The sequence below is a fragment of the Hevea brasiliensis genome, chromosome 2, assembly GCF_030052815.1.
Source record: "Hevea brasiliensis isolate MT/VB/25A 57/8 chromosome 2, ASM3005281v1, whole genome shotgun sequence".
Classification (NCBI taxonomy): domain Eukaryota; kingdom Viridiplantae; phylum Streptophyta; class Magnoliopsida; order Malpighiales; family Euphorbiaceae; genus Hevea; species Hevea brasiliensis.
The window spans coordinates 10775210-10802657 of NC_079494.1; the positions used below are offsets into that span (position 1 = coordinate 10775210).

The 27448-nt window shown below is 30.1% G+C and overlaps 2 protein-coding genes across 5 annotated transcripts; one reads left to right on the forward strand and one right to left on the reverse strand.

Annotated features, from left to right (window-relative positions):
• The first annotated feature begins 16000 nt into the window (after nucleotides 1-16000).
• Nucleotides 16001-16882, forward strand: LOC110650131 (uncharacterized protein At2g23090). The gene is made up of 3 exons (XM_021804952.2): nucleotides 16001-16176; nucleotides 16462-16502; nucleotides 16599-16882. Exons 1-3 carry the CDS (start codon nucleotides 16101-16103, stop codon nucleotides 16716-16718), a joined length of 237 nt encoding a protein of 78 aa, XP_021660644.1. The 5' UTR covers nucleotides 16001-16100; the 3' UTR covers nucleotides 16719-16882.
• Nucleotides 16721-24733, reverse strand: LOC110650130 (casein kinase II subunit alpha-2). 4 transcript variants are annotated; one of them, XR_002493886.2, is made up of 11 exons: nucleotides 24452-24729; nucleotides 24162-24291; nucleotides 23867-24061; nucleotides 23116-23273; nucleotides 22422-22512; nucleotides 22235-22300; nucleotides 18899-18981; nucleotides 18450-18513; nucleotides 18262-18330; nucleotides 17525-17643; nucleotides 16721-16960 (listed from the first exon to the last, which is right to left on the reverse strand). XR_002493886.2 is itself a non-coding variant. In XM_021804950.2 (10 exons), the coding sequence occupies exons 1-10, from the start codon at nucleotides 24535-24537 to the stop codon at nucleotides 17584-17586; spliced, it is 1002 nt and encodes a 333-aa protein (XP_021660642.2). In that variant the 5' UTR covers nucleotides 24538-24729; the 3' UTR covers nucleotides 17328-17583. The 4 variants fall into 4 exon arrangements, 2 of the variants coding, with proteins under 2 accessions (XP_021660642.2, XP_057990001.1); XR_009143210.1 differs by having other exon boundaries at nucleotides 16721-16963; XM_021804950.2 differs by lacking the exon at nucleotides 16721-16960 and having other exon boundaries at nucleotides 17328-17643.
• Between the last annotated feature and the right edge of the window lie 2715 nt (nucleotides 24734-27448).

The following is a 27448-nucleotide window of genomic DNA, read 5'->3' on the forward strand; positions in this document are numbered from 1 at the left end:
GCTGGTACAGTTATTTCACAATGATTTAGCAAAAAAGTATTTCTCAAATTTTGTTGTCTTTGAAGGAAAAGGTTGATAGACGCATTTGGCACTACCACAGAAAAGGTGTTTATACTGTTAAATATGGGTATCACTTGTTAATAGATAAACTAGGGCAAGCGGGCAGTAATTCTATTCCTAGTGATTAGAAGGCTCTTTGGGAAATTTTTATTCCTCTAAAATTTAAAGATTTCCTATGGAGAGTTTTTTGGAATATCATCCCCACAAAAGCGAGGCTTTAGTCCAAAGGCATTGAGATTGACACCTCTTACCTTCTTTATGGTCATGAGGAAAACATTCTTCATGTCTGTTTTGTTTGTCCCAAAGCTGTTGCGTGTTAGCAGTTAATGGATATTTCTTTTGACGTGAGTGCAGGAAGTTAAGTGATGTTTTTAGTGGATTTTTCTTGTAGGTCTATACCTGCACCTAAATCGAAAGACAAGCTTTTGAAAATTTCATCTCAAACCAAGTTTTCAAAGCCTAAATCTCTTATAATTTCAATGTTAGCCTGTCTTTATCCTTCCAACTTAGATAAGGCTCATTTAGTTTTCATCCAACCAGATCGATGGACAAAACACCAAATATTTCAAGCTATGAAGATATTTAAATTTAATACCTAGCATATAGTATGTTGAGCTTGTAAAGCAATATCTACATGATGGTTTGACTACATGAAAATAGATTCTATGACAATATGTTTAATAGCATAATAAGAAAACATTTGAGTCTTGAGCAACAATAGCCCATAGATATTAAAGATTTTATAGTATTTGATAAGTAAAAATACTGCATGAAACTCAAGTTTGAAAGAATTCACAAAAAGTAAGCTTGCTTTCAAGCTGTTTGACAAAGTTGGCATACCTTGCTATTCTAACTTCTCTAATTTATTACTATAAATTTTTAGTTTTATAGTATGATATATGCATAAAGTATATGCAGTGGAAGAAAATGAAATATTTCATTACAAAAGACTTTATTTAATATATGGAATAACATAAAATAACTATTTTATACCTCCCATAATTTCTTGCCATTAAAATTATTTTCGTATGCCACCATTTTTCTTCTTTGGCTACCATGGTAGTTTTTTTATTTACAAGCATGCCATCATCATCCATGCACATGTTTTTTTAGATAATATCACAAAGTATGCTACTACATTCATGATTGGAAAAATGTTCTTGGTTTTGACAATTTACAAAATTATCATAATGCTGAAATTGGCCTTCCATTCAAAAAGGAGCTCTCATGTTCTAGAGATTATAAAGTGCCATGGTTCTCCCCTTTAATTATTTACAGATGTCATCGAAAGAGGTAAATAAAGGTAATTGTCCATATTTAATTGGATTAAATTACTTAGTTCAATATTATCATCAATGATAATTAATTATTTATTGGGATATATACACTCCTTTCAGAGTTTATTGCTCTAAATTTCTTTGTTTCAATATTACCCTTGATCTTAAATAATGATATAAGCTTTTAATTGAAATTAAATAAATTTATATATACATGCATGCATAAATATTTTAATACAAGTATAATGTATTATTGCTAAATATGAAGGCCTTTTATTATTGGTTAAGATCAATACTTAGACATACTTGAAATATGAAATACAAACTTGATGTATTACATTATTTATTATTTGTAACAAAGTTAGCACAAACATTATTTTTACAGAAAAATCTCTAAGGGCCACAATGCCCACCAAAAAGCCACCAACGGCACATGTCCATCCATAAGGCATTGATAAATCCATCAAAGGAACACGTCCACTCATAAGGCATTGACAAAGCCACCAATAGCACATGTCCACTCATAAAGCGTCGTTAAAGCCACCAACAGCACACGTCCACCTATGAAGGTGTCGACAAGCCATCCAAGGCATAAGTCCATCCAAAGAGACATTGACAAGCCATTCAAGGCATATGTCTGCTATAAAGGTGCTAACAAGCCACCCAAAAAGCAAAAGTTTGCCCAAAGAGATGTTGACAAACCATCCAAAGGTACAAGTTTGCCAAGTGGTTTTGACAGCCTGCCTAAGGCATAAGTCCACCCAAGGGGCGTAGGCAAAGCCATTTAAGGCATAAGTCCTCCAAGTGGTATAAACAGCCCACCTAGGGCATAGGTCTGCCTAAAGAAGCGTTAATAAGCTCTCCAAGGCATACATCCATCCAAAAAGGCATCAATAACTCACCTAAGGCATAAGCTCGCCATTAAGGCATTAGACAAGCCACTTAATAATGCAAAAGTTCACCACGTGAAGGCATTAGAATGCCTTACCTTAAAGACAATAGTCCACCACTTTAATATTTTCAAGATAATAATTAGCCACCCATTAAGGCAATAGTATGCCAATAAAAATAGTTAAGGTGATAATTCGCTTAAAATTTTAAAGTAATAGTTTTCTACCACTTTAATGTTTTCAAGACAATAATCAGCCACCCATTCAAGCAATAGTATGCGAACAAAAATAGTTAAGGCAATAATTCACTTAAAAATTTAAAGTAATGGTTTTTCTAAAAATCTCAAAACGCTTATGACATGGTTAGAACTTTGTTCGCATTATTAGACAACGAACCTAAAGATTCGTACTCAATAGGGGACTAATGATACAGTAACACCCCAAAATACCTAAGTCCTAATCTAATATAAACATTATCCACTAAGGATAAGTATCCTACCTTATTAGGGATTATGAATTCCACTCTAATTAGACTTCCTCCAAAATAGGAATCCTATCTCAAATACTATATTCTACTCTAAATAGGAGTCTTTCCGATGCCTATATAAGTAGCTTAAGCCTCTACATTCAGGTACACTATTCTCTTTAGTCAATTTTATATTCTACTCAGTACCTATACTGACTTAAGATCAAAGAGGTTACCCAAGTCAAGCCACTTGATATTTTATCTTATCTTATAGGTCCATATCTGCAGGAAAAATTCACAAATAACATTATTAAATTAATATTTTCTTTAATTTCTTGAAGAGTAACGATGGTTCCTTTTATTGCCAAAGTTAGTGTTGTCCTTTAGATACCCTAGTTTTGTAGAAATAAGCTTATGTGGGAAGGGACAATCTAATCTCCTCAAGATGTCATTTCTTACGCTAACCGTATCCTTTCTGAATGGTCAGCTAAGCAGGAAAAGGTGATGCAGGGCAGAGTGTTGCATACATCACTTGATCCTCCTCTTCATGTCCAATGGAACAAACTTGTTATTGGTAAAACCAAGTGTAACCTCGATGCCACTGTTTTTTGTAACAAGAACAAGAGTCTTTTGGTTCTATTATTGAGGTAATGAGAGTGAGTTTATTTCAAATGTATCCAGGTTTTTCCGTACAGTTTTTGACCCTCATATAGTAGAAGTTTTGGGTCTCCGGATGGTGCTCAACTAGTTGGTTTCTCATTTCCCTAATCATGTGGACATTGAAATGGACCGCTTTGAGGTAGTGCAAGCTATGTCAACCAAGGATAAGGACTAGATAGAACTTGGTGGAATTATTCAAAATTATCAACTCTTTTTTTCTAGAGAGTTTGGTTATTCCCTTTCATGGGTTAAAAGGTAAGCCAATAGGGTTATTCATTGTTTAGCAAGGGCTTCTCCATGTTATGCTAGTCTTACTATTTAGAACATGCTTCCTAATTTTCTATCTTCTATTTTTATGGATGATGTTTCTTCTCCAAGTTTTTTCACTCTAGGAATTTCCACTGATCCATAGATTAGTTCTCCTCCACCCCTTATATAATTTTCCCTATTTCAAATAAAATACTTTATATGTAAGGTGTAAAGGATGAATTTACTAGTGGATGTACAAATGAGTCAACCGTTATTTGAAATAGAAAAAATAATATAAAACAGTTCTTTTTTTATAAACAATTTACTATTTTTAAATTAAAAAAGAAAATAAAATAGTTCAAAACGATTGTGTTTTTATGAGTAATTTTTTAAATTAAAAAAAATATAAAATGAATCATAACAGTTGCGTTTAGTGGAGAAGTTTTAACATTTAAATATTATCCAACCAACAATACATCTTTGCATTATTTTCTTTTTGGGGATTTAAAATTTGTTGGACATAGAGCAACTAAATAATTATATGGTCGAATTCAAATACTATTTAGTCTCTAATAGAATAAGATGGATCAATTATATATGTATAATTATCATATAACTTAAGTACAGTGACGGGTCAATGTAGGGCCAAGGGAAGCATTGGGCCCCCTGGAATTTTAAAAACTTTTGAGGGTATATATGTAATTTCATGAATCCCTACAATACAAAACCTTTAGTGCAGCTGCATAAACCCAAATTTTCTCCACCAAAATTGCAGTTGATAGCCAAGTTTCTCTCAATTTTCTTCTCCTTTCCACAAGATTATTAAAACTACAACTACCAAGCCAAAAGCTAAGCTCTATCTTTAGAAGCTTTAAATTTTTATGAAGCATTCAACCTTTTAACATTTTCCAGAACTTCCCATTTGCCCTATTCTTCTTTATTGAAGCTTTTATTGCTTGCACTGAAAGAAAAAGGATTTGTGCCTTTGTTAAAGTATTGAAAGCCATACTATATTTCTGCTTAAGAAAGGAGCACTTACAGTTAATTCTATATTTATGTTTGCAAAATAATGACTAGTGAGATCAATTGTTCAACTATATGTGGATGAAATTCCATTGAATGGCTCAGTAGATTTGTAAAGAGTGGAATTGGACATGCTATTCTGCATATTCGATGAATGTACACAGATTATGTCTGATTCATATCACATAATTTATAGATATGATTAGGAATATTTTGGTATATCATGTTATAAAATTTTGTATGTAGTTTCATCCATTTCATGCTCTGTCGTAAGAGAGAAAGAAGTAAATTTGGGTAATATAATAAGATGAATGATTGTTTAGAGATGGATCTATATGTGGTTTGGTTCCTTCTACTTGTTGCTAAACATTGCTTTATTTGCTGATAGTGGTTGCTTTGAAGATTTGGGTTGTAGCTTGAATTGGACCCCCTCACTTGAATTTCTGCATCTGTTACTGCTTAAGTACATACTCCTAATTGAATTGTAAGGATCAATAAATGAAAGATATATCACATATTATAGTGTTATATACTAATTATATGGAGCAAATATATATATAGCACATTTAATTATAAGATGTTTCATAATTGATTTAAGTACCAGTAATTTTATAAGGAGCAATAAATCAAATATCTAGCATATATTATAGTACTATATACTAATTATATAGAGCTAAGGTATGCGTAGTGCATTTAATTATAATATCTTTCATAATTGATTTAAAAATTAATTGAATTATAAGGAGTAGATTGATAAAAGATCTAGCACATATTGTAACACCCCTATTTGCATAGCCTGGTACATTGCCAAATAGTTAAGTATAAAGAAGAAAAACAAAGCATAAAAAGTTAAATGAGCCAGGAGTCACAGCGATGGGTGACCTTCCCGGAAAATGACTGCGAGGCCAGTCTTAACTCAAATTTCGAACCGGAAAATATGACGCCGTAATCCTTAGGACTATTGCGAACATAGTAGAAAAGATAAAATCACAAAAAGAGTTGTTAAGCAAGTCAAATAATTAGGTCAGAGATCCGGAAGAAATATTGAATAACTTGCAAACTGGATTGAACCGGCGACGGGCGATTTAGTCAATTCACCCCTAGAGCTGACTCATGACCTAACTGTCCAATAAAATCTGAGAAATAAAAATGTTGAAATATAGATTTAAATTAAAGAAGTGTGAAGAAAACAAAAGAAAAAGAAAAGAAAATGAAAATGGAATTATGACATCACCCAAGATGACATCATGCATGACCATAAAAATAATTTCCAATTAATTATATTTTGACCAAGTCAAATAAGAGATAAGAATCAAAAAAATTTAAAAGAAATGAAATTGGTCTTCTCTTCTTCATTGTTTCTCGTAACTCCCTCTCTTTTGTCTTTCTCTTTCTTCATCTTCCACCATTGTTAAATAATAGAAAGCTTAAATTTCTTTGGTTCCCTTCCATAAATCCCCCAAATCCCAATACTAAATTTCACCCTTAGACCTAGATAAACTCTTTGGGAGCAAGACGGAAGAGAAAAATTAGAGAATTGAAAAGCTCCATATGAGGCAAATCTCTCTCCTAACTTAAATTGATTTATGCTTATAGAATTAAAATTGAACAAGTGAAAATAACTTAGAAATTGTGTAAAATCAAATAGAAAACAATTGTTGAGGGACCAAACATGAAATTCATCCAGCTAGGGTTAGGGTTTGATATGAATGAGTTTGATAGTTTTGAATGGTTATTTGAAGTGAATTAGGTGTGTAGATCATGCATGTACACTTTGAAATGTATTAGATTGAACTTTATGTGTAGTTAGGGTTTTGAGCATGTGAAAAGTTGAAGAAAAATTTGAGAATTGGTCAAATGATGTAGTTGACCTTACTTGAGTTGAGAAATGGTCAAATTTGACCATTTGTGGTGTGTATGAATTGTTGGAACCAAGTTCCAATTCGGATTGGTGAAGGTCAATCTGTAAGCAGCTTGACCTAGGTCCTTTTCAGGGACCAAAATTGAAAATTTACCAATCCAATTGGTGTAAGGCCAATTGGAAATAAAACTAGACACAAAATGGACCATTTTTTATTTAGGAATTATGCTCAGAAAATGACCATAACTTAATAAATAATTAGGCCAAATCCGGATTAGGGCATATTGCCCTGTACAAAAATGACCAAATTAACAGTTGTTACATAAATGACTATAACTTGGTCTAGGAAGGTCCAAATGACCTAAATTCTATACCGATAGAAAACTGAGACATAGCCCTACAACTTTTATGAAGAAAACAAACCCAAATTTTAACCATAACCTATCTGAAAAATCACCTGCAGTTAACACACTAAAAACTGCCAATATCCAGAAAATGCCCAGAATTCTAGGTAATATCAAATCCGGCCATCCATGTTCAAATGACCATAACTAGGGCTAAAAAACTCCAAATTGAGTGATTCAAAAAGGAAAATAAAGTTAAGACAATAAGGAACAATTTTGATGAAGGATACTTAGCCAAATTCTCACAGTAACCAAACCAATGGAACAGTAGAAGACAAGGGACCAAAACTGAAAAATTGTAATTTCTCTTAGGAAACTTAGAAATTGAATTGGCAATCAATACCAACAAAATTGACACCCAAAATGTAGTATATTAGTACAATTAGAACTAATAAACCTATTAAGTATAGAAAAGTCAACATTTTGCCATGAATAGTGCCATGAATAGTGTCACTACACACAAAAATGTAAAGGATCGAATTTAAGAACCGTATTGAGTAGGATAAGATTGCAAAAGTAAAATTATTGGAATTAGTTATTAGAAAAGGATTGAATGGATTGCTAAAGTACTTTAAATTTATGTGTTTCAGTTGGAAAGGGATCTTCGAAGGAAAAACGAAAGTTTGAGTAAGTTAAGTCGACAAAAGAGGTTTGTGCACAACAAACTTAAAATTCTTTGTTTTTACTTGACAATTCTTGAAATAATGTTATGAATAATTTTGATTGTTATGGTTTTGAAAATCTTATTTGAAAAATAGTGTGTTGCCTACTTTGTAAATGAAAAGTTTGGAATGAAATATGATTTGTGAATTGTATGAAATGTTTGAATAACTTGATTTAAATTGTTTTTGATTCACACTTGGCATGCAATATCACTATGTTCCTCCTCCATTTATGGGGTGAGTTTGACTATATTCCTCCCTCTCTGACTTGCCAATCTGAGCTGAGTTTGGATGAGTACTCATTAGCTAGCTAGCCACCTCCCTCATTGATTTCGATTAGTGGAGTGAGTTTGCCTTATCGTGATGTACACACGGCATATTCGAAATTGTGTCATGGCCTAAGTTGTGTTAGTGATTAGCAACACTGTATTTATTAAATTGTTTAATCAAATTGTATTAAATTAGGCTTTGAAAATTGTGAAATATTCAAATTGTGATTTGTGATAAATGTGATTTAAAAATTAAAATGTGATTGTGAAATATTTGAACTGTGAATTAATAACAAATGTTTTATATTGTGTATTTTATATTTTATTGTGCACCACTGAGTATTTTTATACTCAGTGATAGCTTTCTTTGCTGTCTCAGATAGAAACAAGGAAAAAAGCAGCATTGTGAGCTGCTGATTGTTAGGACTACATTGAAGCTTTTGTACGGGTATTTTGTTATACCCTTGTATATTAGATTTTGAATATGCATGTAAATATATGTATGTAAACTATTTGAGCAGATGTATAAAACTTTTGAAATGTTATTTTGGGGGTGTAATAGAATGCAAATTTAGTTGTAATAATAATTTTAGTATCTTAATGAATGTATTATTTACTTTCTTCTGGAAATTAAAAATTACGGACGGTTTCTTTTATGATGAGTTTGAATTGATTGTGATGAATAAGGATATGAAAATGAGTGTGTTGGAGTTGAGGTTGTTTTGAAAACATTGGAAGTGTTTTTACAGGTGTTTGAAGAACTGTTTTTCCCAAATATAGATGGCACTCTGTCGAAAATTTTTTAAAATTTGCGTAAAAATAAAAATGTACAAAAATTTTAACTAGTCTTTAAACTTTAAGTAAAAGATTTTAATTCCTACCAAAAGTACTCGCTACCTTCGAAAAGTAAGAAAATTATTTTAAAATCCCTTATAGTATATTTAATAGGTTACAGGTAGGCGAAGTATGGTAATTCATTAGATGTACTACGAGATCATGTTACATCTTACTGAGAGGTAGGATGTGACACACACCACAATGTTGTATACTAATTATATAAGGTATTCATAGCACATTTAATTATAATATGTTTCATAATTCATTTAAGTATGCATATTTAATTATAATATGTTTCATAATTGATTTAAATGCTAATTGAATTATAATGAGTAATTGATGAAAGATCTAATCAAATTGAATATGATTTATAATTCACATGGAAATATATACTTTAATTGATAAATGCCATATACCATATCTCTAATTGAATTATAAGGAGCAATTTCATTTAGTATAAGGCTCTATTTGTTTTATGAAATATATTTTATGAATTTTCTAGCATTTGAGACATTTAAAAAATGAGTAAACGGAAAATATTTTCTTGATTAAAGGAAAAACTAAGTCATTTAAAAAAAAAAATGACTTCCTCTTTTGAAAAGAGAAAGTCATTTTATATTTTCTAAATTTTGATAATCTTATTAAAATGTAAAATAATTATACATATATGAAATAAACACATACTATTAATTTAATGTTGCAACTAAATAATAAAAAATATTTTTATGAAAAATAATTTTTTAGAAAATATTTTACATGAAAAATATTTTACAAATACAAGTTATTTTCTGTGAAACAGACGGAGCGTTATTATATATTATAGTGCAATATATTAATTATGTAAAGTTAATGCACACATAACTAATATTATTACATGATATAGTTCAATTCATATATGTAAAATAAAAATTTATATGTATAATTAAAATATGATTAGCCATTTTATATCTCTAATTGAATTATGCATAGAAGTTATACACTATTTATTCTTTAATAAAATTTTAAGATGCAATTGTAAATGGAATTGCCACATATAAAAAAATCTAAATTAATACAAATAAATGAGAAGTAAAATTTAATATATATTCTGAATATAATTAATTTTATTCTTAATATTATTGTTAATAAAATTTAATATATTAGAATTATAATAATAACTATAATCCTAATAATAAAATATTATTAGTTTATTCTAATTAGTCATTCTAATCCTAATAATAGTTTATATTAATTTTAAAATTAATATTTTATTTTATATTAATTAATTATTATTATATTTCTTTATTAGTTTTGTTAACAGCCCTCAGGCGCATCACCAATTTCATGGACCATAAGTCAATTGTCAAATTGTAACAATGGACTGGCTGATGCAATTATGGATCCATAGCTTATCTTTAACTTTTTCAGCTTCTAAAAACTTGATATAAAAACGTAATATGCAAATATGAATAGATGAAGATAATCAAGATAAAGTTTAAATTTTAAATTTCAGTTTTTAAATATTTTCTCTTTCATATTAAAGGGTATTTATGTCATTACATAATACTGTTTAAATAAAAAATTATATTTTGCCCTCTTCATGCGGATCAAGTTGATCTGTAAAGCATTTTTATTTATTTTATGTCATAAACTTTTTATTTTTTATTTTTGTTATTGTTAGTTCTCTCAACTTAAATTTAGATAATTTATTATTTAATTCATAAATTTTATTATTATTAATATTTTGGTCTTTATATTTTTTTTTAAATAAATATTTTAGTCTCTATAATTTGCTTTTGTCAAATACTTTAATTTTAAGATTCAATTTAATTGAAATATTTTGTTAGTCAAAGTTTTTTTACTTGGTCTAATGAGAGAGAAATAATTATAATTATTAAACTATTCTCTCTTTCTTTTTTTTTTCTCCTTCTATCTATTTCGCTTGTTTCTCTCCCTCTTTCTCCCTTATTTTCGTCTCTCATTATTCTATTTTTTCTCTCTCTCTCCCTCCTTCTCTCCCATCTCTCTCTCTGTCTCTCCTCTCAATTTTCTCATCTTCATTAGTCATCCAAATCATAAATTTTAATAAAAATAGAGAGAGATGAAGGAGAGACAGGGAGAAAATGGGGAGAGAGAGAGAGAGAGAAAAGGAGAGAGGGGTAGGAGTATTAAAGGAATAAAATTTTTTCCTCATTAAAAAATGGAATTTATTTATTAAAATTAATGGAGGAAATATGTTACTACACAGTAATTTATACTAAAAAAGAAGAGCTTGAACGTAATAATAATAATAATAATAATAATAATAATAATAATAATAATAATAATAATAATAATAAGAAAGTGGCTAAAAATGACCTAAAATTCAATAATTCTGCATATTCTTTGCTTTGAGGCTTTGAGCGATGAACAAGTTAGCATTTGCAAATACTGGGAGCCACGGCACGCGTAACTTAGAACTGTGGCTCCTCAAAGGCTGCAAAAAGAAACCGTATGGCTTGTAGTTGGTTGAAGCATTAATGAGGTAGAGTGAACTGGGTTGCACCGCACTAGCATGGGCTCCGCCACTTGGGTGCTAGCGTTAATTAATTATAACCACCACAAAGTTATAGTGAGCTCCAGCTGTATGGTTTATCTCCAAAACAAGCAAATTTTTAGCAAGTCAAACAAAATTTAGCATCTTATAGACAATTTAGCTGGAATTTTGTGGTTTCAAAAGTTTTAAGTCCCATACACTTAATGCAACCAGTAGCTTTTTTTTTTCTTTTTTTTTTTTAAGCTTAGTTGTCTAAAAAATTCAACCACTTATCGATTTTTATAATTACATTATAACTTTTTTTTTCAGTGATTTAACTCAATTTAAAGGTTTATTATAATTATAACTCATATTTAAAATTATAGATTGGGGCTAGTGATATGGTGTCAAACTAAATAATAACAATATTATTTTATATATAATTTCTAATTTAGCATGCTCACTTGATAATAAAAAAAATCTAAACCATTTAGACTTTTTGCAAGTATTAGTAAATTGATCAATTTTAACTTCTATTAGTAAAAAAATGTTTTATTACTAAATATAATAAAAAATAAATATTATTTCTACTTCTCTCATTTTTTTTAAATATATTTATAGAATTTATTTATGAAAATAAATAAATTTTTTATTTTTAAAAATATAAGTTCATGTAGTAATAATAATAATAATAATAATAATATAATTTTAGTCCTAACATATAGGTAAATGTGCATATATACTATTAAGTGATTGTAGGGTGAGAGACAGAGAAAGTGGGTGGGGGGGGGGGGGGGGTGTTGGGACAATGGATAATAAAGGAGAGAGAGAAATTTTTTTATTATATTAAATAATAAAATATTCATTTTTGATCCATTTAATAATCAAAAGAATATAATTAAAAAGTAGGCTATAATTACAAAAATTAAAAATATTGAAGTGCATACCACATCCGTAGCTAGACATAAAATAATAATGTTTTGGCTATATTAGATGTCCCTTCAAGAGCCCAATTTTCAATTTTGAACTTAAGCTATAATTACAATAAAATTGGGTAAGTTACATTAATGGTATCCTAACTTTATGGTATGTAATAGTAAGGTATCTGAATTTTAAATTGTAACAGAAAACCCCTCCAACATTAAAGAATGTAATAATAAGTACCATATTACTTATTCTAGCTAGTTACCCATTATTGTGTTGACATGGCTCGACAACATGGGAGCTTTGTTCTCTCTCCATATGCATCTCTCTCATTCAACATGACATATTCCTTAAAAACCCCCATCGACTTTTCTTTAAAAAAAGCCATACTCATTTCTTTCTCATTCTCTCTAGAAATGCTTTTTGATCGTGTATATCTCTCTTTTTCCATAGGCTCATTAAAGAAGAAAGATCAAAAAATCTTTTGTAGCTAGATCTCACAGCAACGAGAGACGGAGTTTTCTAGAGAACAAAGGTTACCATCAAAGAAGAAAGGTCAAACAATCTTCAAAGCGAAGGAGTTGGAGATGTCACTTTTCAATTATAGACAACTTTCACGAAACGACATTACTTTGTACCAATGTGATGAAGAAGCAAAGTTGACAATTTCTTAGACTAATGAATATCCTGGAAGGAGGTTCTATGATTGTGGAAATAAAATTACAATTTGCATAAATATTGATTTTTTGTTTTTAATTTTTTTCTTGAAAAGGAAAGATGAAATTTGAAATCTTTTGTAGGTTGTGTTATACAGAGGAGAAATTGTTATAATTTTTTAAGATAGGTTGACCCAAAATTTCCAAGTCAAATAAATGCAGTGATTGTTGGGTTGTTAAATCGAATCAACACAATGGAGAGAGAAAGGAAAGTAGAAAAAGAGGTAGAACAAAGGAAGAAGGAGAAAATGAGGGATTTTTCCCTAACCCACGACAATAAAAAATGAGAATGACAGTGCTCCTTTAACCTTCTTCCTCACTCTTCATTGTCGCAAAAGAAAAAGGGATAGGGACACAACTTCGTTGAGATTGAGAGCAAAACCCCTCACTTTATATGGAGCAAACCCTTTTCAATTTAGAGAGCAATATTTATCCAAACGAAATTATATGAAAGCCCAAATGAAATTGAAACCTTAAATTAGTCGAATGAGATAAAAAACTGTGAGAGAACAAGGTGACACTGACGGGAGAAAGAGCAAAGTATAGAAGGGAGAGAATGGCTTTGCATGGAGGAGAGAGATCGTGTTTCTTTAATTCGATTGTCACATTAGAAGAGAGAGTATATTAAAAGGTGAGAAACAATACTTCTACATTGGCATACCATGTCATCATATAATTAGTAAACTGGCTACAGGATGTTCATAGTGTTTACTATTATATTCTTTGATATTGGGGGGAGGAGGGGGGGATGATTTTCTGTTACAATTTAAAGTTCAAGTACCTTACTATTATATACCATAAAGTTGGATACCATCAGTATAATTTACCTCAATAAAATTTTTAAATTAGACTAAATTATCAAAAAAATTAAAATTAATTAAAAAAAAGTACAAATTTAGATTTTTTAATAATTGAGCCTTTTTTATATGATAAAATTAGATAAATCTTTGAGCATATTTCAATTAATTATTTTTTTATAAAAAATATTATTCAATTACTAAATAGTCATACATTATTCATAATTATTAATATTACTCAGAATTTATTCAGCATGACATAATTATTTTGCTATCTTAATATTTTTTTATTATAAAAAATAATATTTATAAAAGAAGAGATAATAATAAGAGGGAATATAACTTTACATAAAGAGAAAAATAATAAAAATAAAAAAGAATTGCACATAAAAGGAAAAAGAAAAATGAAAGCAGATTTATCATTAAAAGAATATATTCAAATTTATTGAAAACAAATAAAGAAAAAGTAGAAAGAAGCTTTCCTTATCTTACAACCGCACACATAAAATTATAGTTGGGGGATAATATAGAGAATTTGAGAGAGAGATTGAAAAAGAAGGCCTATTAGATTTTCGTGTGAATCCGTAATCCTATTTCCTTCAAACCAAACAATCGGGAAGTGGGAAGTGTGAAGTGGGAGAACGCAACTTCAAAGAGCATGCGAATGTCCCTATCTAATCACGTGGACACGCCTCAAGAGAAGCTTCTAAGCAACTCCACAGCGCAGCAACTATACTCACTACTTGGTAGGGCCGTGCCATAACAGGAGATTCGTCATTCGTATCGAATCGGAGACTGAATAGAATTAAATCAGAATTAAAAAATAATTATTATTATAAAAATTAAATTGAATTAATTTTTTTTATTATTTTAATTTAATTTTAATTTTTCATTAAGAATCAAATTAAAATAAGAATCGAATCGAACTCAAATTAAATTCAAATCAAACTAAATAATCAATTCTATATATGTATTTTTTTTATATATTTTAGATATATTATATAATTTTAATAAAATTATATATATTATAAGTAATTAAAATTGTTATATATAATTTAATTTGTTATTAATTATAAGTGCATTAAATCATTTTGTATAATTTTATGATTAAATCACCTTAATTATATGATTAAATCATCTTTTAATCATATAATATATTTTCTTATTAAAAATTATATAATTAAAAAATATGTATAAAATAGTAGAATATGCTTATTAATATATATGTTATGAAATAACTTAATTTATACATATTTTATTTCATGAGTTGAATTATGATTCACTCAAAATGTCAGTGATACAATGTGAATAAATATTTTGTGAAGTCTATAGTTATGATGGAGAACATGGATCGATACAATAATATTTAGAAGTTAATGTTAATAATTAAATTAACTAAATTCAATGTTACATTAATTATCTAATTTTTATTTGAAAATTTTTAATTATATAAACAACGTCTACTATATTGATATTAAATTTATTTTTAATATTTATTATTGTGAATCAAAATTTAAATTAGTTAAAATTGGATATTGTCCAACAAAATTTTAACTTTAAAGAGTTGAGTAAAAATATAATAAAAAATTTCTTTAAAGCCCAAAACTCCATAATTTTATATTTTTTACTTAAGTTACATTAATTTTAATTCATATTATACTCATTGATATTGCTGTTATTTTATAATTTGAATAGAAATATTTTATAACTTATACTGAATATTTGGTGTTATATTATATTTTTATATGAGAATTGTTACTTTAATTCTAGTATTTTGATTGAATAAGTCATTATGTTTATATTATTTTATTAATATTTTATTTTCATATTGATATTGTTATTTTAATATTATGATTATTATTTTTATTGATATTTTGATGTTAAAAATATATAATGATTTCTTTTAGAAAGAATACAAAAATGTTACAATTTTGAGTGTAATAACTAAAAATTGAACTAAATCGAAATTGAAATTGAAATAAAACCAAAATCGAACCTAAAATCGAATAAGAACTAAAAGTATTTAGAACCAAACTAGAATTGAAACTGAAATTTAATTTTTCTTTCAATTCTAAAAAATAAAAGAATCAAATTGATTCTGATTCGGTTCTTATAAAGAATTGTATCAAAATCGAAATCGCATAACCCCGATAGTTTTGTTGGTTGGCAGTGGGTCTCACAACAAAAACAAGAACGGTGCCGTATTTGTCATGAGAAATTACCAACGACGTCGCTACATTTCCGTCTTCATTAATCGAATACCGAATTCCCGATAATTTAAAAAAAATAAAATAGTGAGCCTTTAATTATTGTCCATCTCTCCTGGCTCCATATATATATATATATATATATATATATATATATATATATATATATATATATATATATATATATATATATATGGGCAGAGAGCAAATTCTTGCCAGCTACTGCTCAAAATTCCCATTTATCCTTTTTAATACATCTTATTAGAGTCCGAGAAAGAGGAGGAAGAAGAAGAAAAAAGAAGAGATGGGAGGAGGTAATGGACAGAAGTCAAAGATGGCTCGCGAGAAGAACATGGAGAAGCAAAAAGCTGCTGCTAAGGGTAATCTCAACCCTTTCTTTTTATAGATAGCTCAAAAGAGAGGATATTTTCCTCTATTATTCCCTTGAAAATGGTAAATAGAATGAAATCATGTAAACTGAATAGCTGAATCAGATTCAGTTGACTGAAAGATTTTTGTTCCGATAGTTCTCTCTTAATCGAAGACGGGATTTTCTTCTTTGATCAGTTGAAATTTTCTTAAACCTTTGTTCAATCTTCTTTTTACTCGAGATCTATATAGTAATAGTCATGTTTTCACCTGGGTATTGTCCGATCTGTGTGCAGGAAGTCAGCTTGAATCAAACAAGAAAGCCATGACGATCCAGGTACCGTTCTGGGCTTGGCTCCTTCTTCTCCCCCATAAAATTTCCTCTACTTTTGCTTTTGGTTTGTGATTGTTTGCGTCTGATGTTGGTTTGCAGTGCAAGATTTGCATGCAGACATTCATTTGCACCACATCAGAGGTGAAGTGCAGAGAGCACGCCGAAGCAAAACACCCAAAATCAGACGTATATGCTTGTTTTCCACACCTCAAGAAATGAAGTGATGACGGGGGAATAATAAGAATTTGTAGAGATGGGTTCCAAGAACCCACTTATATGATAAAGCAGTCCATCCAAACTCTCTTGGCTAGTTATTGTTATGTATGTGAAATATGTTTCTTTACTACGCTTGATTTGCTTCTAATTTATTGACAAAAAAAGAATGCTTCTAATTTACCCTCCTTTTGTCTCTGTGATCTGGCTCTGCTTTATTCTAGAATTCAGAGTACGAGTCCTCTAACCTGCTTACCAGAAAATCAATTAATTAATCAACTTGATTCATCGAAGGCTGAGAGATAAACTAATCAATTGAATAACACACTAATTGCAAATGAAAGCTTGAGGTTCAGCTCCAAAGGTTAGTTATGTAAAACTGAATAATTTTCGTTGGCCCTATTTTTAGCCCTAAAGTGGGGCTATACAAACTAGATGACGGAAAAGATGTCCAGACACGAAAGCATCCGAGGTTGCATTTGTTGTGCAATAGGTTGCAATAAATTTATGCTCGTAAAATTTCAGTCCTAAAATGGCCTTTCTACACGATGTTTTGTTGGACAAACCCGGAGGTGAAAAAGGAAGAGCATGAAAGGTAGACAAGGGAAGAATCTCTGAAAACAAATATTCCATATCTGCATCCATTCACTAATTCAACATAGTGTCCAATACGATAAAATGATACATCCGCTAGAAAGTGGCAACGGTTATTGTTAATTAACAATACGAAACTCGTAAAATTTACAGGAACAAAAATGGAGTTCATAGTTCAATTTACAACAGAAGGGAATAGTGTAGAGTTGGAAGAATACCCAAAAACGCGAACAGCTGGCTAAAGTGAAATATATATCTGGTCCCTAGTCGATGATGTTTACTGTGTCCGCATTCTGCTATTTTCTGCACTTCTGACTTGAAAGAAGTATGGATGATTCTGAGAAAAAAAAAAAAAAAAGAAGAAGAAGAAGAAGAAGAAAGAAAAAGAAGAAGTATACAAGTTAATGGAGTAGCCAAATTGAGTTGACATTTGCCAACTTCTTGTTAATACGAGGAAACGTTAAATATGCGCACAAAATGACTTCGGAAATACGTTTCCTTCTGCTGTTAAAGGATATATTAAAGAATTTCACCAACATGAGCAGAACAAACTATTAGCGTCCAGCCTATTTTCAGTAGAATATCTTAAAATAAAACTGATCATGTTTGATGAAATCAATTCGTGAAAGTGTGCGTTTATGATCCCAGACAACAGCATATTATTAAGAAAGTTCAGAAAAAATGCAGACTCCAGTTGAGAGAGAGTAGGCCAAGTTCAACATCTTGCATGCAACATATCTAAGGAACAATGAAGCAGTCGTGCTAGAGCATTAATTTTCCAAACTTTATGCCATAAGTGAAGCTTACGGACCAAATCATATGACAAAATCATATGACAACTATAAGTATCAGCTAAATCCAGAGAGCTTAAAGATGAATCGACACACTTCTAATGACCAAAAGGTAATCACTAGCTAATAAAAAGCGGCAGCTCACAAAGAATGATAAAGAATACCATTGCTTCTCTAGCTGTAAGTCTGTCCTGATGATCATAACGAAGAAGCTTATCAAGAAAATCAGTAGCCTGCTTATCAAAAACGAAACAAAAATAACCAAGACTCAGATTAAGAAGTGAAATCATGATTAACTTTAAGTTAATCATGTAAAGTCTTTGGTCAAAATTCAGAAAAGGATTTCAATGACCTCTGGAGAAACCAGATGCCGATTATCAGCATTGACAAATCTTGACCAGGGTTTCCTGCTGTGTCTGCAGAAAAATTAAATGACTTTAAATACCAAAGGTGAACCTCAAGCAATAGAAAATTGACAAAGATGTATTAGTAATGAATAAGAAGGCCTTTTGATTAAAGTAACAAGGGGAGGATGGAAGGGACAAGGCCCTTTTCTTTTTTGCCCCTGAATAACATTTTCTGGTATTAAGTGGTTATTTTTAAAACTGGAAGAGTTCCATTTCCTTTTTTTTTTCTTTTTTCCTTCCTCAATGACGTGAAGCCTACTGCTCATCCTAACCCCACTGATACTCACCATGGTAGAAATGGAAAAGGCTCACATAATTCTTTCCTCACGTTTAAAGTCAAGTGGAATGCTTACCATTAAAAATAATAAAAGAAAATAGTAAAAGTTGGACATACCTGCCAACAAGAGCTTCAAGATGACGATCTAGCTCTAAGCGATACTTGTTCAAATATGCATTTAACTCATCTGTACCAAGAACCTGAAGAAAATGCATAAAATAAGATACAGATATTATGACCAGTTTCTATTTTCTGCAAATCAATAATTCTTATTGTTTTCGACAGCAGCATGACACTTTAGTTTGTTGATAAATATAATTATTTTCCCTCCAGCATGCCTGCTTCATGTCAATTGTTGAAATATTGAAGATTGAACTCCATGAACTGCTGTTAATGATAAGCTAAGAACAGTGATTTTAAAGGCACACACAAGGCGCAAGGAGCATCAGGCGCATGCCTCAGTGCCTCTAAAGGCAAAAGCCGGGCAACATCACTGAGGCACGTGCCTCGGACCAAGCACAAGGCATACCAAGGCATGCCTCAACTAAGTACTAGGTATGTAATGTATAATAGGAAGATGATATTCCTAGTACAATTTAGGAATTATATTCCATGTAAAATTAGGAAATTTAAGAGTTTTATTCTTTAGAAATTTTATTCTTATTAGGTCAATTACTTAAGAATTTTATTATTTTCTAATTTCTTTTGGTTTAATTTAGTATTTCTAATTAGGAATGAATTAGGGCTCTAAAATACTAATGTGATTGAGATTCTTAATTTTATAAATAAGACCGAGGGTTTCTATTGTTATTAGATTAGACAAGTTTTATTATGACAATTTTTAAGAGATCAATAATATCCTGAGAATTAGTTCTCTTTTCAAGAATTGATCCTTAATTTCTTATTTTTGGTTCTTTCCCTTTGTTCTACATCAATTTGGTATCAAAGCCTAAATTCAATCCAAATTTCAATAGGCTTTCACAAATTTTCAATCCTTCTACTGTGTTCCCAAAATTTCCCTCTACTCTTTATACCCCTCATCACACACCACCATTCGGCTCTCAAACCCAAGCACCGCCACCGTCAATCCGATGGCAACATCCAAGCGACCCTTTTTGCGCCTTTCCAATCACCTACAACTTCCTGAAAAAGATCTGATGGGATTAGATCTTGACCCGAATCTAGACTTGCAAGTTTTCCAGATTTCTCCAGCATCTGACCCTCCCCAGCCCTTCTCCAATGCCCGTCTCTGTTGTTGGAACTGTTGTCCCACTTTCCGGCTGCAAAAATCCATTGGGTTAGGTCAAGGAATCTGCTGAATTTTTTTTTTCCCAATGAAAATGACTCCTAAATTATTTAAATTTCAGTTTTCTTCAATGAGGTATGTTCCTTAATTTGAAATCATAATGTAGATTGAAAGATTACAAGATGATATTGATGATTTAAAGTACAAGATGAGTTGTGGGGTGTAATTCAAAGAATACAAGATGAAATTGATGATTATTATGAACAACTTGATGAAGTGTGCTAACTGATTGATTTGTATGGAGGTTCTAACTATGCTTCTTGTGGTTTACATGATGAATATCGAAATATTCAACTAATCTTACAATATAGAGAGAAAACATTTGAAGAATATAAGAATGAGTATCATGATCAACAGGCTAATCAACAAATTAAAGATGAATTTGAAGATTTTGAAGCATGGAAAGAAACACATCTATAATAATTGAGAGAACAGTTAGATACAGTAAAAAGTATTAAAAATATAAAGACAAATATCTTGAAAAAGCAAGCCAACAACAATAGAAGCTTGAATTTGAAAAGCAAGTTGAGGTTGAAGATGAAATCGAAAAGGAACAAGCCGAAGAACCTAAGATCGGAGAATTTGAAGATTTGAGTATTGAATATACACCTGTTAAAGAGTCTATTCTAGAGCAAGAAGTTGATAAAAATGAAAAAGCAAAGCTTGAGGATGATAAATTGTAGAACAAAGAAGATCACTTTATGAATACTTCAATGGAGATTAAAGAAAATCAAGTAATTGCTATTAATTTGAAGAGCCTTTCAATTGTTAATCCATTTAATTTTATTTGTCCAGATCCTTTTAGAGATGCAAAGGAGAGCATAAAGTGCTAGATTTCAAGCTTCTTGCTACCATACAAGAATAAAGAGTTGATTGTTCTCCTAATGCAATTTCTGATTCTCTCGTAATTTAAGACTCGAGGACGAGTTTTTCCAACTAGGGGGAGAATAATGCAAAATAGGAAAATGATATTCTTAGTACAATTTAGGAATTATATTCCATGTAAAATTAGAAAATTTAAGAGCCTTATTCTTTAGGAATTTTATTTTTATTAGGTCTATTATTTAAGAATTTTATTGTTTCCTAATTTTTTTAATTTAATTTAGTATTTCTAATTAGGATTGAATTAGGGTTCTAAAATCCTAATGTGATTGGGATTCCTAATTCTACGAATACGACCTAGGGTTTCTACTGTTATTAGATTAGACAAGTTTTGTTATGACAATTTTTATGAGATCAATGATACCTTGAGAATTAGTCCTCTCTTCAAGGATTGATCCTTCATATCTTATTCTTCGTTCTTTCCCTTCGTTCTACATCAGTATTTCCATAATTTTTTTTTTGGACCTAATCTCATGTATTCTTACTGACACATACTCTAAGGAGCACATAAGAATCGATGTTTCTTCCTCCTATCACTGTCGACTTTCTCCAATGGAAAAAAAAGAGAGAGAAGAAGAAGACTGACATCTGTTATTAATGTTTTGTAGATTGGTAATTTCGATAAGTTTGGCTGAATAGCGCTACATTTATGATTATTTGATTTATTTATTTATTTTTTGTGCTTCGCCCCATTCAGGAATGCGCCTGCACTTGCACTTAGGCCCAAGGATTGCTTTGCATCTTAGTGCGCTTTACGCCTTTAATAACTACAGCTCAGAATCAACGCAGACCAACTAAAGTTGTTAAGGCTGTTGAGGTATTTTAGTTTGAAGCTTCCATTTCTCATTGGATTTGGTAATAAGTGATTCAATAATGTTTAACTATCAAACTATATTCACCAAAAGAATATTGTTTGTGAACACCAAAAAATCCATAATTGGCTTTCAAACTTGCCATGCTTTGAGCCCCGCAGACATGCATGCAAAGTTTAAAGTAGAACTGTATCAGCAAAAATCTAGGATATGAGAGCAAAGTAAGGGCAAGAAGCTTATGGGCCCTGCATTTGGTTTTCTGCATTAAGCTCATTTAAGAGCCAGTGTTAAGTAATCCCATGAAAACTCAAGAAACCTATTTTCTGTTGGATGCCCACCGTAGAAACTTTAAAACACCATCATTCACATAGCAAAAATAAGCATGAACACTAAGAGTGCTACTTATCACATATGACTGTAAGATAATTTCACCGAAATCCAATTTAAAATTACCTTAGCAATTTTGACAAGCTGGTCTTGATTGTCACGACCAAAAAAAAATGGCTCCTTCCGAAAAATCTGCAATTAAAAGAGTTTTTCAACATTGTCTTTGTAAAGAAACACTAGATCATATTGGCAAATGGACTACCATAAAACTTAAATACAGTGAAAGGAATATAAGGATCCAGTAGATGCTCACCATTCCAGCAAACATACAGCCAAGACTCCACATATCTAAAGAATAATCATAGTCTTGTAAATCAACAAGGAGTTCAGGCCCCTTAAAGTACCTAAAACACCAATAGATAAATTTGTTTCATTTCAACAAAATGATTGATAAACCATCTCTGACTCTAATGAAGAGTTCAAATCAATTGGCAAGCAAATTGGCAAACTTGCTCTAGCAAACTTATATGTGATGAGGCATGGAGAATTCTTTTAAAAAAGAAAAATTCACCATTAGCAATGGGAAAGTAAAGTTTGAAAGTCCGTTAATCCCTGTACTGTATTCACTTCATATGATATCTAAGTAAAAGCAAGGATTTAAAAACAATCAACCAGCACCAAGGCCTTTGTTCAAGTGGTAGGTGAGTGAAGGAACTAGAAGTTAAAAAATCAAAACTATAGTAATTACTAATCATATCTAATAACAGCAAAGGGGATCTTTTTATGCATGTTAGTATCGATCTTTGGACTTAAAACCAATTGAATCCCTGTTGCAATTAAACTGGAAAAACCTATAAAAGAATGATAGTGTGTCAAGCCCAGGTCACAGAAAGTACAACATTACATTAGGTTCCTCCTCTTCTGAACCTTGTTATTAAAGACCAGAAAAGAAAATTTTACATGCACAAGCTTATTGGAACTTCATAAATTCATGAATAGTTGAATACCTTGAAGCTACCCTGACATTATATTCTTTGCCAGGATGGTAGAATTCTGCAAGTCCCCAGTCAATCAGGCGTAGTTTTCGCAACTCATGGTCAATCATTACATTGTGAGGTTTCACATCTCTATGCATTATGCCTTGTGAATGGCAATAATCTAGTGCCTAAAATTAAAGAAAGAAATGGATTAAATGTGCCTATAACAGATCATTTTGAAACACCCCAAAAATCTGGCCCTCCCTTCAAACAGTAGTCAAACGTTATTGCGAACATAAGACACTATAATATGGTGACACATAAACAACAGCCAGAAGAAACAGTATGTTGGTTTGCATAGTGAGCACAGGTTTATTGCAGACCGACACTTGGAATAGTTTATTAGAAGATTATAGCCATTGACGTGGTACAGACAAAACCATATTAACAGGCAAACACTTAGCAAACACCAATTCATGGTTACACATGCAAACTAAAATACTAATCTTGTTAGGTGATATAATAAGCCTGTTCATAATCAGAATGTCATCTATCCATTCTGATAAACAAATCTGCTAATTTTCTCAAACAATCCAGTCAAACAGAGAGCTTTACCCAGCAATTATTCTGCATCATTTAGCATTATAGTTTTCTTAAAAACAAGTGGACATCTTCTTCCATCATTAAGTACAACATATATATCCAAGTTCAGAACAAGGGAAAAAAAGGAGGATATGGATCTAGGGAGCCAGTACATTACAGTAAGAACAAAAAAAGTTACCTTGAGAAGCTCATATATATAGTAGCGAATGTCATAATCTGTCAATGTTGGGTAAAAAATTTTAAAATCTGTACTGTTAACATATTCAAAAATCAAGCTGGGAGTGTTTGAGTGCTGATCTCTGACAACATCAAGCAATTTCACAATATTGGGACCTCCACAAAGATTCTGTAGAATTTTTATCTCCCTCTTTATCTGTACCAACACCAACAAACAATTATTCAATACACAAATAATTGGTACATATGAATTATCAGCATTAATACCAAAAACATAATGATTCAGAGAAATTAACCTTCTTTTTCTTGACAGGCTTGAGTATCTTAATTATGCATCTCTCACTGTTTTTTACACAAATACCTTCAAAAACCTCACTGTATTTTCCCCTACCAACCTTTCGAACCACCTCATAGTCATCTTGATCACTGGAACAAACAAAAAGTTGTGCTTATTAAGTAGTGTCACAGCTACTAGATATAGAAATAAGCAAAAATTGAGCACTGAAAATCGAAGAACTAAAACCCTAATTTCTACTGCTTGCTGCAACGTAAAAACTAAGAAGGGGGAGAATTAGAGGTGTTTTACCCCCACTGAACGACGACAGACTCGTAATCCCAGTAATCTCTAGGACGGTGAACGTTGACGTCGGCGTAAACTCGAGCTATGGACATGGCCTTAGTGTGTCTCTAGCTCTCGCTTAGCGATAAGGATTTGATCAAACATAGAACATGAGAATTGAGAAAGATACTAATCAGCAGGGCGAGAAGCTTGTTTATAGAAGCAGTTCGCAAAAGAAGCTTGTTTATAGTCCTTAGAATTGAGATATTTAATTGATTATCAAACCGTAAATCTCTTTTTCTCCTCTGATTTTATTTCCTTTTTTTTTTTTAACCTAAATTCTTTTTTTTTTTATAACTACAAAAAAAATCCCATTATTACAAAATTTTTATAATTTTATTTTATATTATAAAAATTATCAATTAAATCTTAAATTTTTAATCGGCTTGTTATCCATGAAGACGCCACGTAAGATAGTTACCTGGCATTGCATGACATCATCTTATAGTAAGAATTAAAATGGTTATGGTTTAATTAATAATTTTTATAATTTAAGTAGAATTATTAAAATTTAAAATATACAATATTTTTTTTGGCAATTATCTTTTTTTATGAGAAACTGCTTTTCAAAAAATTAGTTTTCAAAAATTGGTATTAAGGATGTAATGTTATTATTTTTAGGGCAAATTATAGTAAAGTTTTTGAAGTTTAACAAAACTCATTTTTATATAAGTTTAATAATAATTTAGTCTTTAAATTTTATTTTTTTTAAGAATTTAATTCTCATATTTTACTTTAATTAACAAATTAATCTTTAAAATTTAATTATTATAAGAATTAATTTATCAATAGAAATAAAATATGAGAATTAAATTATAAAATATTGAGGACACATGTTTTTGTAATTTGTACCGAAAGCAAGTTCTCTCATTTCTAATTGGCATAAAGATATTTTAAATATTTTTAGACGCTTACAAATTACTATTACGTGATCTAAATCAATTTAATCATTATCAATATGTGCGCTACATGATATTATTCTATTAAAATTACATTATTTATTTGTAACATGATTTAAGCACTATAAATATTCCTTTTGCAAGATATAAATATTTATCAGAAGGTTTTTATGAAATCATCTTTTACTCGATTTCTTGTTTATTGACTTAACCAATAATCGAAGTGAATCTTAACACATGTTAGACGTTTATTTCTCCAAGTTTCTTTATGGAAAAATTATTATTTAATATATATATATATTAATAAATTTAATTATTTAATTTTTTATATTTTAAAAAATATACTATTTAGTTTTTATATTTTTCTATCATTAAATTATTTAATTTTTTTATCAAATTTTTCGTTAGTCAATACCAATTAAGCTATTATTTAGTTCTTCTATTTTAAGAAAATTAATTAGTTGATCCCTATATTTTAAAAAATACTATTATTTAATTTCTCTATTTTAGTGGAATTAATTAATTAATCTCTATATTTTGAAAAGCGCAATATTTTAAAAATATATTTTTAAATAAAAATGAAAATCTTGCTATGAGGAGACTAATATAAATTTACATTTTTTTAAATTGTTTGAGCATATTCATTTAATTCCTTGGACATTATTTTTGTATTTTATCTAATAAGAAACAAATTTCCTTGATTATTTAGAGATCTAGGAAATTGATTAACCTTTTTACACGAAAAAGTTTGTACCATTTTTATCAAAAGATGAAAACAGAGAGAGAATGAGGAGGAGAAGGGTGTGGGTGCAGAGGAGAAAAAATATGGGGAGATAGAAATAAGAGAGGTTAGGAAAAAAATAACAGGGAGAGAATTGATATTATAGGTATACAAAATAATCATAGGACTAAATTGCTAATTGAACCAAATTACAGGGACTAACTAATATATTTTTGAAAATATAAGAACTAACTAATGAGTTTTATTAAAATAAAAGGACTAAATAGTAGTTTAATTAGTATTAACTGATGAAAAATTTGACAGAGAGATTAAATAATTTAATAAAAGTAAAATATAAAGACTAAATAATAATTTTTCCTACTTTATGTTCACGAATAACTCTAGACCATGTGACATCAAGGATCGAGCACTATTTATCATCAATTAGATTAAAAAAAAATAAAATAAATTATTATAAGACTCCTAATTTAAATAGAAAAAAAGTACACTTACGTATTTTGTGGTTTAGACTTTTTATGAAAAAGTAGATTTGAGGTTTTTTTATGTGAGAGTTTGGTTTAACGTCATTAGTTCTTAAAGGACAAAGTGACTAATTGTATTAAAAAAAAAAATACTAAGTGTTTATGAGGCAAAAAAGTGAACATAGCATTGATGTCACACCACATCATCGTTTTTCACACTTATTTTATTTTAGCTACTAAGCACAAAAGCTTAAAAGCATTTGCACATAATTGCCAAAAAATGGAAAGTTCAAGTTTGAATATTAAAAATGTGAAAGTACATGATACTTGATTACATTTCCTCTTTATTTACAAACAAGCTCTTATATTTTGAGAAATAATTACAAGCCCTTATATTTTGAGAAATAAAAGCCCTTAAATATTTTAATTATTTAATATTTTAATTATAATATATAGGGAGAGAGATAAAGTGATGGAGAGAAAGGGAGAGATAATTAAATATAATCTCTTTGCCTCATCTCTCCCTGTCACTTTGTCTCTCCCTCTGTGTCTTCTTCTCTCTCTCCATTTGTCTCTCCCTTTCTCCCTTCCTATTTGTGTCTCTCTCCATTAATCTCTCAATCTTTCCACTTCTTTCTCCCTTTATCCTTCTCTTTGACGCTCTGTCTCTCTCCCTTTTTCCCTTTTCTATCTCCTCATTGTCATCTCTCTCTTTCTTTTGTTTTCCTTATTATCTCTCTCCTGTCCATCTCTCTTTATATTTCTCAAAGGAATGTTCAAAATTCAAAATAAGTTGCAAGATTCACATATTCAAAAAGAAAGAGAGACGAAAATGGGAAGAGAGAGGAGAGATAGACAAAGT

Excerpts from the sequence above, each read along its gene's own strand:
- LOC110650131 (XM_021804952.2), top strand. The coding sequence starts at position 16,101 with ATGGGAGGAGGTAATGGACAGAAGTCAAAGATGGCTCGCGAGAAGAAC. Across the intron at positions 16,177-16,461 it reads GCAAAAAGCTGCTGCTAAGG|GAAGTCAGCTTGAATCAAAC; the intron begins GTAATCTCAACC and ends ATCTGTGTGCAG. Across the intron at positions 16,503-16,598 it reads AGAAAGCCATGACGATCCAG|TGCAAGATTTGCATGCAGAC; the intron begins GTACCGTTCTGG and ends GTTGGTTTGCAG.
- LOC110650130 (XM_021804950.2), bottom strand. The coding sequence starts at position 24,537 with ATGTCCATAGCTCGAGTTTACGCCGACGTCAACGTTCACCGTCCTAGA. Across the intron at positions 23,274-23,866 it reads ATATATATGAGCTTCTCAAG|GCACTAGATTATTGCCATTC; the intron begins GTAACTTTTTTT and ends CTTTAATTTTAG. Across the intron at positions 18,331-18,449 it reads GGCATCTGGTTTCTCCAGAG|GCTACTGATTTTCTTGATAA; the intron begins GTCATTGAAATC and ends TTTGATAAGCAG.